We start from the raw sequence: 14,620 nt of genomic DNA on the forward strand, positions 1-14,620 counted from the left end.
CGTCACCTTTATGAATCACACTTACTTCTGTTGTATGGATGTTGTTAGACGCCAGGCTTTCACTAAGCCCATCAATGAACCCACCGCTGAACTGGAATGGCTGCTCCATGGAATGGTCACTCTGCACTGAGAGGCAGCTGAGTGTTGGAGATTCCGCTCGCTGGACCCTGGACACAGCAGAGAGAAAATGAGGTTTTGTTAGTTGATGTGACTAACATCATCTTTAGCTAATGTAACTCAGTGGCACAACAGAATTTAAATTTAAATAATAGTTTTACTTCCTTGCTTTCATATTGTACTAGAGATGAGATATTTCATTCCTTGCATTGTATTTACTTTGCACCAGTTTTCCTTGGAATTACAGAATTCTAATTAATTACAACCATATTTTACCTATAAAACCCCTAAGAGTCCCACATTTAATACATAAGATATTCTGGTCCCTGGATACATCACAGAGAAAACTGTGTTAGTAACAGTAACAACAGTTCCTGTAAACTGTTTCTGACAGAACTAAATTATATTCCCCCATTAATCACTGTTAAAAAGGCCGGCTGTTCCTTTAAGACTGTGGGAGCTGAGAAGCCAATCACTGGCCAGCAGAAGGCGTGCCTCCAGAGTCTTGCGAAAGAACTGAAGAAAACAAGTTCGCGAACAGCACGGGGAGCCACGAGTTCATTAAGAGTTTAGTTAAAGAGTTTAAATAACGCAGTGTAGTAATCATTAGTCTAGTTACACTGGGATTTGTGCGTCAATGTAAACCAAACCACAAATCTCAATACCTCGAGTCTCTATGCTACCAATGTCACTACCTCAAGCCTTGATCAGCAAGCATAAATAAAGGAACCCTTTATTGTAACAAGGCCTGATGATTGGAATCCCTCTTCTACAGCACCGGAGTTCTAACCAGACTCTCCACAGTGATTTGAACGGTCCTATCAGCATTACTATTCTTCAATTACCCTCTAGAAAGTGCAGTCTGAATGAAAAAAAACAGCATGTTACCTGGAGCTAAGACTTCCAGTACTCAAAGATCTTTAACTTCACCATCTTCACTGTATCTAGCAGACTGAATGCTTAGTGTGCTCATTGTGCATGTATTAAACATTCCTAATTCATTCCTCTGCATTACAGTCAGTTTTCTCACTTTGGATCCTCAGTTCTATCTCCTTCGCTGAACTGGAATGGCTGCTCCATGGAGCGGTCACTCTTCATTGAGAGGCAGCTCCATGCTGGAGATTCTGATCGCTGGACCCTGGATACAGCATAGAGAAAATGATGTTGGTCACATTAACAAAATATCATCTTTAGCTACTGTAACTCAGTGGCACAAGAGAATTTGAATTTAAAGAATAGTTTTACTTCCTTGCTTTCATACTGTATTAGAAATGAGTTATTTCATTCCTTGCATTGCATTTATTTTATACCAGATTTCCCTGAAATTACAAAAATCTAATTCATTACCACCACATTTCACCTATAAACCCCCCCAAGAGTCACACAGTTAATACACAAGATCTTCCGATAAACAGTTTCTGAATCATATTAAATTCCCCTGTAATTTCCCCACTGTTAAATGTAGTCTGTGCATGAGCATACATGACTACTGAAAGTACCACCTACAAGCAGAAACTTAACTTAACCAGCATCTCTATCTAGTACATTACAGTCAGTGAGCTCACTTTTGATCAACAATGAAATCTCCTTTGCTGAACTGGACTGGCTGTTCCATGGAGCGGTCACTCTGCATCGAGAGGCAGCTGAACGCTGGAGATTCTGCTCGCTGGACCCTGGATACAGCAGAGGGAAAACCGTGTTAGTAGCAGGAACAACAGCTCTTGTAAACTGTTTCTGTCAGAAATAAAATTACATTCCCCCAATAATTTCCCGCTGTGAAATGCAGTCTGGATGAAAATGGAGCACGCAACCTGGAGCAATGATGTCCAGTGCTCAAAGATATTTAACTTGACCAACATCTGGATCTAGTTTGTTTTTGTCTCTGTTTCTGTGGATGTTACGGCAAGACTCCTACCAAAAGTGACTACAGGCAGTCACAGGGCAGTTGGCAGGATAAATACTCCGCACATAAAAGTACAACAAGTACTCGCTCTTCCATTTGGTCCAGCCGGGCAGACAACGCAGCGGCGAGTGCCTCGTAGTTTTGACTGGCTGAACAGTATTTATACGGGTCAGAGAAAAGATGGTTGGAGAGACAGCAGTGTACAGGAGTTTTATAAATAGTGGTTTGAGAGAGGGAAGAAGGTAATGTTTAGCAGAGAAAAGAGGAGTTCTGGAGATCAGTGCGCAACAGAATGAAATAAAACGGTGGGGACCAGTCTGCAATAGACTGTCGGACCGGCTCCACCGTCCTACCCAAAACAACAAAACAAAACTAGAAAATAAACATGACAAAAATGCACCACCGTCTCACGAACTTTATACACAGAGTTGCAGTTAAACACTAAGTGAGAAAACAACTATATTCGCACAATATACCACGCTGGTACTCACTCTAATTCCCCGACGACTGTGCTTGCCGCCATAGACATTTAAATTACCTGAGGTGCACACCTTCGTGCACCCGTGACCCTGACGTCACGTGACCCATAACCCCTACTTCCGTGCACCCTTTACGTCCCGTGGCGTACCCGTAACAGTGGACACCGGCTAACATCAGTGTGTAGAGATTGAATGCTTAGTGAGCTCATTGTACATGTTTAAACATTCCTAATTCACCCCTCTGTATTACAGTCAGTGAGCTCACTTTGGATCCTCAGTTCTATCTCCTTCGCTGAGCTGGAATGGCTGTTCCATGGAGCGGTCACTCTTCACTGAGATGCAGCTGAACGTTGGAGATTCTGCTCGCTGGACCCTGGACTCAGCAGAGTGAAAATAGCGTCAGTAACGAAACTTCAGCTTCTTCAGTGCCATTTTTGCATTAAATGTTTTTACTTCCTGGCCTTCAGATTAATTTAAAAATGCTTACAAGTATAGTATGCTACATACTTAGTGAGATTAAATATGTGTCTCGTCAGCATCTTTGATTCACTTACACGTTATTCATTGTGACCTTACCTTGAATCAGGGTCGAACTCTCCTTCGCTGCACCTTACTGGACAATCTTGTGTCTGCTCACTCTCTGCTGGCTCAGGGGCCTTAGCTGGGTCAGAGGAGAGGGTTTCAGGAGGGCTGTCTATGGTCAGCAGGTCTGTCACAGAGAAGGAAAGAGACTAGCGTTTGTCTTTTATTACCGTGGAATTTAGTCCGTATAAGTATGGGACCGTAAGGCGTCGGGGATTTTATCTGTGACATTTAAGTCTCTTCATTGTTCATGTACTCGGGGTTGTTAGAGAAAACGGTATTATTGTCGTATCCTTTGGTCATATTATCCTGTGTATCACCTTTTACCACTAGGTGGCACCATTTTGTATGCCTTTTTTTGCAACTGCGTCATCTGTACAACTCTACATCAGTACAGTGAACATCTCTCCACGCTGTAATTTTTTGGTCTGTAGACGGTACAAGTTTTGCTCGAAATAAAGAGCCAGTTACAAAAAATAAAAGTTATTTATTCTCTAGTCAGGGATCAATGAAATTAAAAATTGTGGGTCTCGACGCCATGGTCTACAACTACAAGCGTAGGCAACAATTGACGTTACAATAACTAATCAAAACAATGTCAAAGAAAAGATCGTACTTTATACACGTTTTTATTCCTATTCTAAGATAAAACATATTCCTAAACAGTTTGAATTTAATAAATTGAACTGGATTTGATGTCTCTTGTACGTTAGTTTTTCCATTAGCCGGGGAATAGCATAATTTAAGACAAAAGCGGAAGCGGCCTGCTGGGGTTCTGTTTACGCCCGTCGTTTTAGTCTTTCCTTGTTCCTGCTTGTTAGACGAATGTGGCACAACAGAAATGAATTGTGTGTTTTGTTGTACAGCTTCGTCCAAAGCGACATATTTTGAACTATAATACTAATGTTCCTTTCATTAAACGTTATTATTTGCTGGTTATTAAAGCGTCAACATCAAAAACGCCCTTTGCTTTACTATGTTTTTATTAATAATAATAATAATAATAATGTTTATCAGGGTTTACACTTACAGCCAGCAAACGTAACTCATCCTGCAATATTAGTAAACTTTATTGAAATCCTTTTCGTTGTTCGGAATTTAAGTATAGCCTTATTCTTTTTCTAATCGGGTTTGTGGTTCCTCATATTAGGAAGGCCTAACTTACATGGGTAACTTTACTCGAGTCGCACATACAGTAAACACCTTCCACAGTAAATGACGTGTCGTAAGCCTAGGTCCATTTGGACGTCAGAGAAGACTCGCGGTTGTGCTGAAGCAATAGGTAAGATGACCAGCTATTATTTAACAGTTTTTGCGGTTTCCGAAGGAGACTTTTTCCAAATGTTCTTACCTTTTCTGCCGTCAAACGGACAAAGCCTATGCAAAACGCTTCACTTTTACTTTCACTTTTATTTTTCTCAACAGAAAAAAACCGTCTGAGATCACAGTGCCTCTATTTACACTTTATCAGTCCAGAACCAGCAGGTGGCGTTTGATGATCACCCAAAAATGTGCTTATTTAGGAAAGTATTTACGGTTCAATAAAAAACTCCTTCCCCCAAATAATAAGAACACAAAGACAAGGCGAATATAAGAAGAAAACAAAAATAAAGACTGGATGTCCCTTCAGTTGGGTGAATCACACCATAACATCTTGATTCCAGACGCGCTCCTGAGCAGATGAAGGTGTCTAGCTTGCACCCCAAGTAGTGTGTATAAATCACGGCACGAAGAGCAAACGCGAAGGTGGAGAACAGTACGAGCTACGCAAGGCTGGATGTCTTTATACAAACCTCGCAGCGTGACTCTTCTATTCATTCAGTATAGCTGCTCATTCTCGACAGCAGTTTTTCCCCGTGTCCCGTGTGGTGGTGCTTTAGCCTCCCGTGCTGTTCACAGGTGCACGGAGTTTTCCAATCAGCCACGCACAGCTCACACAAATTACAATAATGGAAAAGATGGACAAATGTACGTAAAGCATTTTTGCAGAGTATTTTGTTTATTTGTTTATTTTTGCTCAGTCTGAGTTTGCTCCTGTGTGCATAGTTTGGCGAAGTAGTTTCAGAAATAAATATGGTGTAATTATCAAATGAGAGCAAGTATTGTTCCTATTCTGCACGTTGACCAAAAGATGGCAGCAGCAAGCTAAAGTCAGGCTAGTTTTTTTATCACAATATACATTTGAATAGCAGACACTCCTGGATTTGCAAATGGGATGCTTTCCCCGTCCCACCTCCCATTTCAGAGGCAGGATTATTACTGGAATAATGTCTAGATCACATCAAGTCAAATGACTGGTTTTCATGTGAGGGTTTCAATCAAGGCCACCAAGTCTTACCTCCTGCCATTAGTCCATATGTTTCTCTCTCTCTCTTAAACAAAACAAGGCTAAGGTAAGATGAGAGCTTTGTGGAGCTGAATGCCACAATTTGTTGTTGTATGGTCTGCTTCTACCAGCTCCTCGTGTTCAAGACCAAATGGTCCCTTTCATCTCTGATTGGCTCAGCAATAACCAGATGAGACGGGTCTCCTAACCTCCCGACATCTCCTGTCTAAATCCTAAATCCTGGTACACATTTCTGGAGAGGTTCCAGTGAGAGTCTTTTCGGGAGTCTTTTTCAGGAGGCTTGATGTATACCTTACCAGTGAATAGCCTTTAAGCTTCATCTTCAAGTTTTTCAGAAGGGTCGAAGCGTGGCATAGTGATAACTGGTCAAACTAATCAAGGTCTACTTCACTGCTGTTCTAATGCTGGTGGATCAGATCTCCATTCTGATGCCTGATTACTTTGTCAGCGTCATGCTAATACTTACACGCAACCCTGATGTGATCCAAAGACAATGAGAGGAACAAAAAGCTTACTTGTGGATTTCAGCAAATGTTTTAACATTTGTGCGGTTTGGTGGGTGAGTTTGCTACAGCACCCGACATCCTGGTCACTAAGGGGTAAGAGTGAACTGTTTCTGTCACAGGCTTGGAAAGAAACTGCAACCTCTTTTTTTACAAAAAAAAAAAAAAAAAAACAAGCCTTAGTTTTTTGCAAGATAGTTTACATTATGCAGATGAAATTATTAAGAAATGCATTTGATGCACATTAGTACAACGAACAATCAAAAACCCGCAAAGCATACATTGATCAATTGTCAATCTATGACGTCTTTCATTATACATCGGTATGCATGATATTCTGTAAACATCTCTGGACCAAGGACATCAAAGGTGTGGGTCTCTGAGCTTCCAATGGGGTGGGGGAACACTGTGAGCCAGGGGTGGGAGGGGGGTGGACATGTGTCCTGTCCACAGGAACGTGGTCAGCCAGATCACAGTGTGCAGCGCAACGACGGGTCATAACCTCACGCCCAGGGGCAATCGTCCTTTCCTTTCTTCCCTTTGTGGACTGGACATTTCCCACCGGACGCAGCCGCCAATAAAACCATCCCAAGAGTGGCCTGTCATTTTGTCTGGGTCGGGGGGTGGAGTGGGGGTGGGGTGGGGGTGAATACTGTGGAATGACTGGAAAGAACAGTCATGCTTAAGGAGGTGATGTGGGGGGGAGGGGGGGGGGGGGCTGGGGGATGGAGTTTCAGGTGTGCTAAACATCATAAAGCACTTGTGTCTGGCTGCGGTGGTCCGGAACACCCGGTGGACGGACAGGAAATTGGGACATTTCAATTGCTTTTGCTCTGTGCAGTCACTGACTGGACTGGTCCTAACACCAGCATTCCGGTGAGCAGCTGCCCAATGGTCTGTTAACATTGTCTTTGGTTGTGTGGTGTTGCATTTCTGTCATGAGAACCCCCATCAATGTGTCCAAAAGGCCCTGTGTACGTGTCTTCGAAAAGACCCCATTACACCATCACATGGCAGTTTCCTGACCAGTGGCTACAAAGGTACTGAGAGATCTGTCGTTTCACCCTTTTAAGAGCAATGTTGCAATGCATACTTGATAAGGACATTCCTATGCTTATGAATACCAACATCTGAATCCATTTTCTTGCACCATCACATGTTATTCTAATTACCGTTGAATGATTATCTGTGTGGGGCAGCGTCTTAAGAAAAACACGGCGTTTAAGCGTTAATTAAACCGCCTCCCAAACTATTAGAGAAATTAGCCACGTTTTGTGACCAAACATTATTTACTTAATGATCTTTCATTTGATGCATTTGTAGGTTTGCTTACATTGTATTTTGGGTTAATTTAGAAGGGTTGGGATTATTTTAAAAGTCAGTTTTAAATGTTTGTATTATATGCTTGTGATAAAGTTCCCAGTACCTGTGGCTGGAGCTTTTTGTATTCAACTAAAGTTATACTCAATTTCTTAAGAATACAGCGATTATGGAACCGTGAGACATTCCCACTCTTTCACACCTACCTTAATAATAAAGTGTACGTTTCTAATTACTGCTTTGAATGCATGTTTGTTTTTTATTCTAAGGGAACTTCTCAGTACAATAAGTGACAGTGTGTCAGATGTCACAGCCTTTGAAATATGCTCCAGGGTGCCACCCGGGTCCTACACGTAGATTGACGACACAAAGGACAAGAGAAAATTTATCAATGTGAAACTGCGTTTTAAATTCGAAATTCCATTTCAGTGTGACGTTTCAAACGAGTCGATGCTTCGTGAGCGCTGTGGAATCCACGCCACCACGTCAGAAGATGCACTTTGAACGACGGCGCGTTGTCCTCAGCGTGTCAAACAGTGGGGTACCTGCAACGCAGGCACGTTTACATTGACATTTATTCATCTGGCAGACGCTTTTATCCAAAGCGGCTTACAAGTGAGACAGGCAGAGTACAACACAAGCAAAAAGCCAAATAAGCAGTCAACAATATTAGAAGCAGCATAACCAAATTGGCCAGACAAGGTAGTAAATCGCCGAAACATTTGTTTGCAACACTTCAATTTCAGACAAAACAGTGTCCAATGCTAATATTAAAAATATTGCGCGTTTTGGTGTCACGCTGTACACTTATCTATCGAATTGCCCAACAGAAGCAGATTTCAGGGCGAATACCTACCGTCGTTACACCCGTAATTAGCAGAGGGCGGACACGAGTCCTATCTCATTGATAAATAAAGCATTGAAAGATACCGTATCAATTCGCAGATCACCCGTGGTAACATCTCCTCTGTCCGAGGATAACCCCTGTTTCTGGTAACCTCCCCCCCCCTGTAGATATCTCTGGCGCTTGTTTGCGGTTTCGCCCATATCAAACTGTCTCCTACAGCAAATAATGACAATGTTTCTATTCAAAGTCCATGTCGTTAGTGCAGTCTGGATACAGCGGGAGGAACCTCGAGGGCGAAATATTCTTCTTCTTCTTTTTTTTTGCAACCGTGTGTCGGCAATTCGGAGACAGCAATAACGTAATGTACGATGTGGCAATGAGGACAACGGTCTAAACGGTCTAAAATTAAATTATGCCAGCTGTGGTTGTTTCAAAATAGCTTTTGATCTCAAATGCAACTCTTAATTTGGAGCTTGACTAAAACACCAGTTTGGCTGATGTACTGCACTATGTGCAGTGCTGTTACTGTCAGTGGTCGAGCCTCTGAACTGTAGCTCCTTGAAAAACTCCTTGAAAAAATTTCCTAAGTTAACTGTAGTATGCAATGGAATGTATGTGATTCACGCACTATACTGTAAGTGGTGGTCGTCAGGCAAATGCACATTAGTCATTTAACCCTATAAATGGTATATGCACACATCTCTGCTTCCGTTACCACATAACAGCCTCTCTAAAACAACACTGCAAAGCTCATTTGTATTTTTTTTTCCAACCACGGAATTACATTATTTCACTCCAGTTCACCTGTATCATCTCAGGGCACTGTATCAGAAGGTCTGTAAGAATGCACGTGACTACACAGAGCAATCGGTGTAGTCCATGCCCAGTCTGTCGGTGGAGAGGTGCCCAAAGCGCAGTCTGAGTTTACTGGAACTTTCTGCTGGCGTCTCCCCCTGAAAGTACCCTGTCTGCAGCCTGTTCCCTGTAACTCAGCTGAGAGACATGGCTGAAGGACTGAGGAGTCAAGCCCTCTGCAGAGCTCTGGAAGATTCTCAACCTGAAAGCACCAGGTGTGGCGCCATTTTGGGGGGGGGGGGGGGGGGGGTGCCAGATGGACCTCAGTGCACCCTCAGTTGTCTCCTTATATCCTGATGTCTACATCGTATTTATGAGTTTTCGTGCACCCCTGTGGATTGCAGTTGCACCCTTCTGTATTTCATCCTGGTGCTGACCCAGGGGAAAACAGTCTTCTCCTGCTTTTAGCTGTACTCTGACCGTTTGCTGTGGGACAATGGACGCTGAGTGCGGCGAACCCCAACCGTGTGTGTTCAGGATTACTTAATCTACTCTGGAGAGGAAGCAATGACAACCATTTGAAAAGGGCTTCTGGGGGGGGGGGCTGGGGGGGAGTTGGACGACTGCAGGCAAACAGGCATGATTTCGGAGAAGAAGGCAGAGAAAATGAAAATGAAATGAAAATAGAGTACTGTAATTCTCTGGTAGTATTCTGTATTCCCCCCAATCAGGGATAAATTGTACAGTAAAATGTAGTGACACACACGCTCACTGCAGTGATAGAGCAGGTGAACTGTAATGAACTGCTCTTATCTGTAGCACTGGCAAACTCACGCCAAAGATTAAGATAAGGCAGTGCAATCTATCCTAGGGAAAAGAAAATCAAACAGTAATATTTTACCAGCAAACAACATCTACTGCAATCAAAGCTGCCGGGACATTTTAGGCTTTTTAAAAATTTGCGCATCAGTCTGTTTTTTTTTTTTTTTCTTTTGAAAATGCAGCCATGCAGAATTTGAAGCTTCCATTGTCTGGTATTTGTGTGTTGTCGGGTGGGGGAAGAGAAGAGAGGACGTTTAAACAATTTAAACACTTACAACATATATTTTTTTTTTTACAAATGTTCTGATTTATTGAGCACAATTGCTTGCGCAGTATGTTACTATAAACAATACAAAGCACAGATTACCACACGTTTGATACCAAAACAAAATTTATCAAACCCCCCAATACATGAACAAGTCTTCCTTCTATACGCATGTGGTATTTACAGAATTTTAATTACACATTACATTAGACAGCACTTTGAAAAGCAGAGATCTTTCACAAATCTTGACTTTGACCGATTGATTGGTCATGAGGAACAAGAAACAAACAAACAAAAAAAAAAATCTTATCTGTTTGTTCATGAGTAGAATGTACAACTAGTATTTCAGCACTCAACATGTAACACTGATTGCTAACACTTTTGTGTCTAAGTACATGTTTGCTTTGTTTTCATTGAACCATTCCTATTAATAAGACACAGCTGAGGATGAGAAACAGTCATAGGAATTACTAGGTTTACTGGATTTAATTCTGATTCCCACCCCCCGCTCTACCGCTCCAAGATCACCCATCACAGCAGAAAAAAGCAGCAAATATTACTGGTGACCTCAGAGTGGAGTGGGGGAGGCAGGGGTGGGGGGTGGGGGGTGGTTTATTGCATAACTTCTTTCCCAAACATCAGACTTCAAGTCATTTCAGTACTTTTAACCTTAAAAAACACTGTCTCAATGGAAAACAACAGCAGCTGTCTCTTTTTGGTTGTATTTTTAGCCCAGCATGAGCAAAGTCACACTAAAGCACTCTCTCAGTTTATATACATGTATTACGGCTGTACATGGCGGCAAAATACAATATTTACAGCGTTCCCCTGCGAGAACACACATGAGTTTTTCTCTACTGAGCTTTCAGCCTGTACCTAAAGTCCACGTCGTAGGTGGGCTGCAGAATTCCTAGGCCCGCCCGAGACTGATCCAGAGGAGGCACCTTCACGCTGGAGTCCAGCAGCTCCATCTCGAAGTAAGACAGCAACAGGCACAGAAACTGTTTAATCTCGTGCACAGCGAAGAACCGCCCGGGGCACTTGGTCACCCCAGAGCCGAATGGCATATAGTAGTAGCGGAGTTTGCGCCCGTCTCTGTAGAAGCTGGTTTTCTCCTCTCCGTTCTCGTCCAGGTATCTGTCGTATTTGTAGGTCTGTGGAGAAAAAGGGTGAAAATTCATGAAGACGGTCCATGCTTTTTTTCGCGCCGCCGAAATGCATCAACATGAGCTAAGGCCGCTCTCATTCCTTAACACAGAAAGGCAATCATTTCGGGAAACTTGCGGGCGGGTGGCCCACATGACCTTTGGTGACTTACCAGAGGGTCTTCATAAATTTCTGGGTCAAAGTGGAGCATCTGGGGGTAAAGGGCAATGACATCATCCTTGCGGATGCGGTAGGACTCCTTGTTGTCCAGGTGCAGCAGGAAGTCCTCTTTGGCCACCCTTACGTTCAGGGATGCGCTCGACAGTCTCATGGCTTCCTTGATGATGCTGTCTGTAAGGTAGGAAGATACACGGTCAGTGGCTGAGACATAATTTTTACAACACGTTTGCTTGCAGTACTGGTCCAATACCATCCCTCACTGGCATGCAGTCTCACTACGACCTGTGGTTCATTTTCATCAGAAGGGCCGTCCTCACCTAACACTGGAAGGTTGTCCAGCTGTTCCCTGGTTATCGTCAGATGTGGACCATGCGGGTCGGGTTTCTGACCAGAGCTCTCCAGAAGCTTCCTCACCTCCTCGGTTGCCGCTTTAAGGGCTTCAGGACTCCTGTGAATGAGAGGCGAGCGATTACGTGAAACGTTTCGCCAGATCGAAGAACCTCAGGAACATCACACAGCATAGCCCAAAATGTGATATTCGTGACCTTTAGACACAGTGGCATATCTGTGTATCTGTTTCAGAAGTGTGCTTAGGGTTGTTACTTGGGCCAACCAGCAGCCTTCCCTGAGTTTCACCCAGTGAGATGCACTGTTGCTTGTGGCTCCGTACCTGATCATGTAGAAGAGCGTCCAGAAGGTGGCGGGGAGCGTGTTGGCCTGGGAGGCCCACAGCAGAGCCACGTGGGTCCTGGCCTTGCTCAGGTCATTGAAGGTGGACAGGGTGTCATTGAGCAGCATCCGGAGAGAGATCAGGTCCGACATGTCCTTCCTTTTGCTCAGCTTCTCCGCTGTCATGGTCTTGGCCAGGTTCTCCCGGGCGCTGTGGCCGCTCTTGAAGACGTGGATGGGGAGGCCGGCGACCAGGGCCGGGAAGATCTTGTCGAACTCCTTGAAGTTCTCCAGCGCGTTGAGGACCAGGGCCTTCTGCGCCTCCTGCCTGGCCGGGCTCTGGTCCTCCTGGGTGTTGAGCTCCTTGCCGAAGAGGGTCAGGTAGCCGGACTCGAACATCACCTTGTAGCAGAAGGCGAAAATGCCATCCACCTCCCAGTCTGAGCTTTTGGGCGGGCCGGAGCAGGGCTGCAGGAGAACGTTCTGCAGGTTCTCCATCATGTTCTCGATCAGGGAGGGCAGGGCGTCGCCCTGCAGGGTCTTCAGGAAGGTCTGGTGCAGGTTCTCAGTGGTGTGGCCGTGGCTGGGGTCCATGCTGTCATGTCCAAACGCCTGCAGTGGAAAATACTCCTTACTCACTGTACCACATTCCTCACAGTTCCACAGCCAGCGCCGTGGTTTCATTGGCTACACACTGGAAATGCCACACTTCTGAATGGGAATGGAGTTATGAAACCAATAAAACTTATTTAAAATTATCCAATTCTGAAAAGTAAAAAAATTACCATTTTTATTTTGACACAATAGTTGGATAAAATATTAAAACAGCTGTATTTTTAATAAACATTGCTCATTACTAAATGTACTTTTTTCTTTAAAAATCTCAATTTGAAACATTTGAGAGAGCGCCGCACTAAAATCTGACTCTTTCAGTTTCAGTAAAACTGGCTCGGTCACAAAAGATACACTTTAATCACCGACGTGGCTAGGAATTTTCAGCATTGCATTCACATGTATCAATTAAATGTATTGTTATTCTGATATGCATGTATATGGAACCGTAAATACTTAATATAAAGGAGGCGGCGATGTGATTTGTATTTTGTATTGTATTCACTTGCGCAAGAAATAAAGCAATGAAAACATTCATAGAAAGGGCAGTAAAAGAATAAAAAAGGATAAAAGTGCATTCCCTTTAAATTAAATTTTACGTCTCATTTCATGTGACAGATTAGAGCTTCAATAAGAGACATTATAGCTTAAACTCAGGAAAACCGTATCCCGCATACACTGACACCGCAGTACAGCAAAAGTCTCTTACCTTGACAGAGGCGGCGAAGTGGAATTTCTTCCAGTCCAGGTGGCGACCCTGGCGGATGACCGAGTGGTAGGAGAACGGGTCGCAGAGGAAATGGACATACTGGCCGGCGATCTTGCAGGTGAAGATGTGGCCGTACTTCTTCTGCCGGCTGCGGAGGAACTCCAGTGGGTTTGCGCCGAACTGCAGGGCACAGCCGAGGTACGGGATCAGACCGTTTTCCACCGGAGGTTCGCCGGGCTGTCTGAAATGAGAAGCACAACTCTCTCAAAGGCTTGCAGGGAGGACCCAGCGCTCGAGACAGAGAGATGGAAACGATGAAGGTAAAGAACGTCTCCCGCGTGACAGTCCTGAACGTCCACGGAATCTTTATCTGACGTTTCACGCTTTCTGTGATACTACACAACGGCAGATGCGCACAGACGCATGTCTGACTGTGCGCTCGTTGGCGAGAGAGAGAGTGAGCGCGAGAGAGCGAGCCAGGATTTGTAAAACTACCATGATGAGAACCTCCGATTCAGCGTGTTTCAGCTGGTCATTTCCTTACGTGTCACATTAGGTGCTTAACAAAGGCTATTTACATACAAGAGCTATTTACATACGACATACATATCAGCAATGCCCCGTCTGGCAATCTCCTGGATGGCAAGCCCCGTTCTTTAACCACCACAGATCACTGCAACTGTCATTCTTACTGGATGCACAGCAGAGCTTAAATTTACATCTGTAAATGACACGAACCTTCTCGTGCAGTATAAAACAATAGAAAATATACCAATACCTCACGTATGAAATGTACACAACATATGAGCCTTCTCAATATATAACACAAAGCCATGCCCGAAGAAAATTAGGGACCTTCAACATTTGGGGTAAAAAAAAGAGGGGAGAAAAATAATGTGTTTCTTGTCAGGAAAAGTTTACTTAAAAATATACACCGCCAAATTAATAGAAAAAGTCAAGTGGCCTACGACACACAGCAGATGTGTTTCATCCCCGCTCACCTTCTGCGGATGCCGAGCACGAGCCACAGGCAGCAACAGAGCGCGACCACGATCCCCCAAATTAGCGCGACACTCAGCACCATCGCTGCTGCGGACTGCGGACAGATCAGCGAGCGTACCTGGAGATATTCCTACAGAAGAACCCTAATCGAGTGAGAATTGCCCGGTTTTATACGCCAGATCCGCGACCCCTGTCAGATCAGCATGAATTATTAACGAGCCCGAGGAAGACACGGCCCCCTTTTCCTTCAAAGAGATAGCCAGCTGCCAGCTGCCTCTAGGAAATCAGAAAGGTTACAGTCGTTGGAGCGGCCTTGAACCCA

At 44.1% G+C, this 14,620-nt stretch overlaps 2 protein-coding genes across 3 annotated transcripts in view; both read right to left on the reverse strand.

Moving 5' to 3' along the window:
* Window positions 1–4,494, reverse strand: part of LOC118770861 (NACHT, LRR and PYD domains-containing protein 12-like) — a 29,815-nt gene extending 25,321 nt beyond the window's left edge. For both annotated transcript variants that reach the window (XM_036518610.1, XM_036518608.1), the window contains exon 1: window positions 4,433–4,494. The gene's annotated coding sequence lies outside the window, so the exon portion shown is untranslated. The remainder of the gene's footprint in view (window positions 1–4,432) is intronic.
* A 6,340-nt stretch (window positions 4,495–10,834) lies between these two features.
* On the reverse strand, window positions 10,835–14,416 carry LOC118771324 (cytochrome P450 7A1-like). Its single transcript, XM_036519285.1, has 6 exons — window positions 14,298–14,416; window positions 13,297–13,537; window positions 11,977–12,587; window positions 11,624–11,754; window positions 11,299–11,477; window positions 10,835–11,134 (listed from the first exon to the last, which is right to left on the reverse strand). The coding sequence occupies exons 1-6, from the start codon at window positions 14,378–14,380 to the stop codon at window positions 10,835–10,837; spliced, it is 1,545 nt and encodes a 514-aa protein (XP_036375178.1). The 5' UTR covers window positions 14,381–14,416.
* Between the last annotated feature and the right edge of the window lie 204 nt (window positions 14,417–14,620).

Source organism: Megalops cyprinoides, chromosome 24 (assembly GCF_013368585.1).
Source record: "Megalops cyprinoides isolate fMegCyp1 chromosome 24, fMegCyp1.pri, whole genome shotgun sequence".
Lineage (NCBI taxonomy): Eukaryota > Metazoa > Chordata > Actinopteri > Elopiformes > Megalopidae > Megalops > Megalops cyprinoides.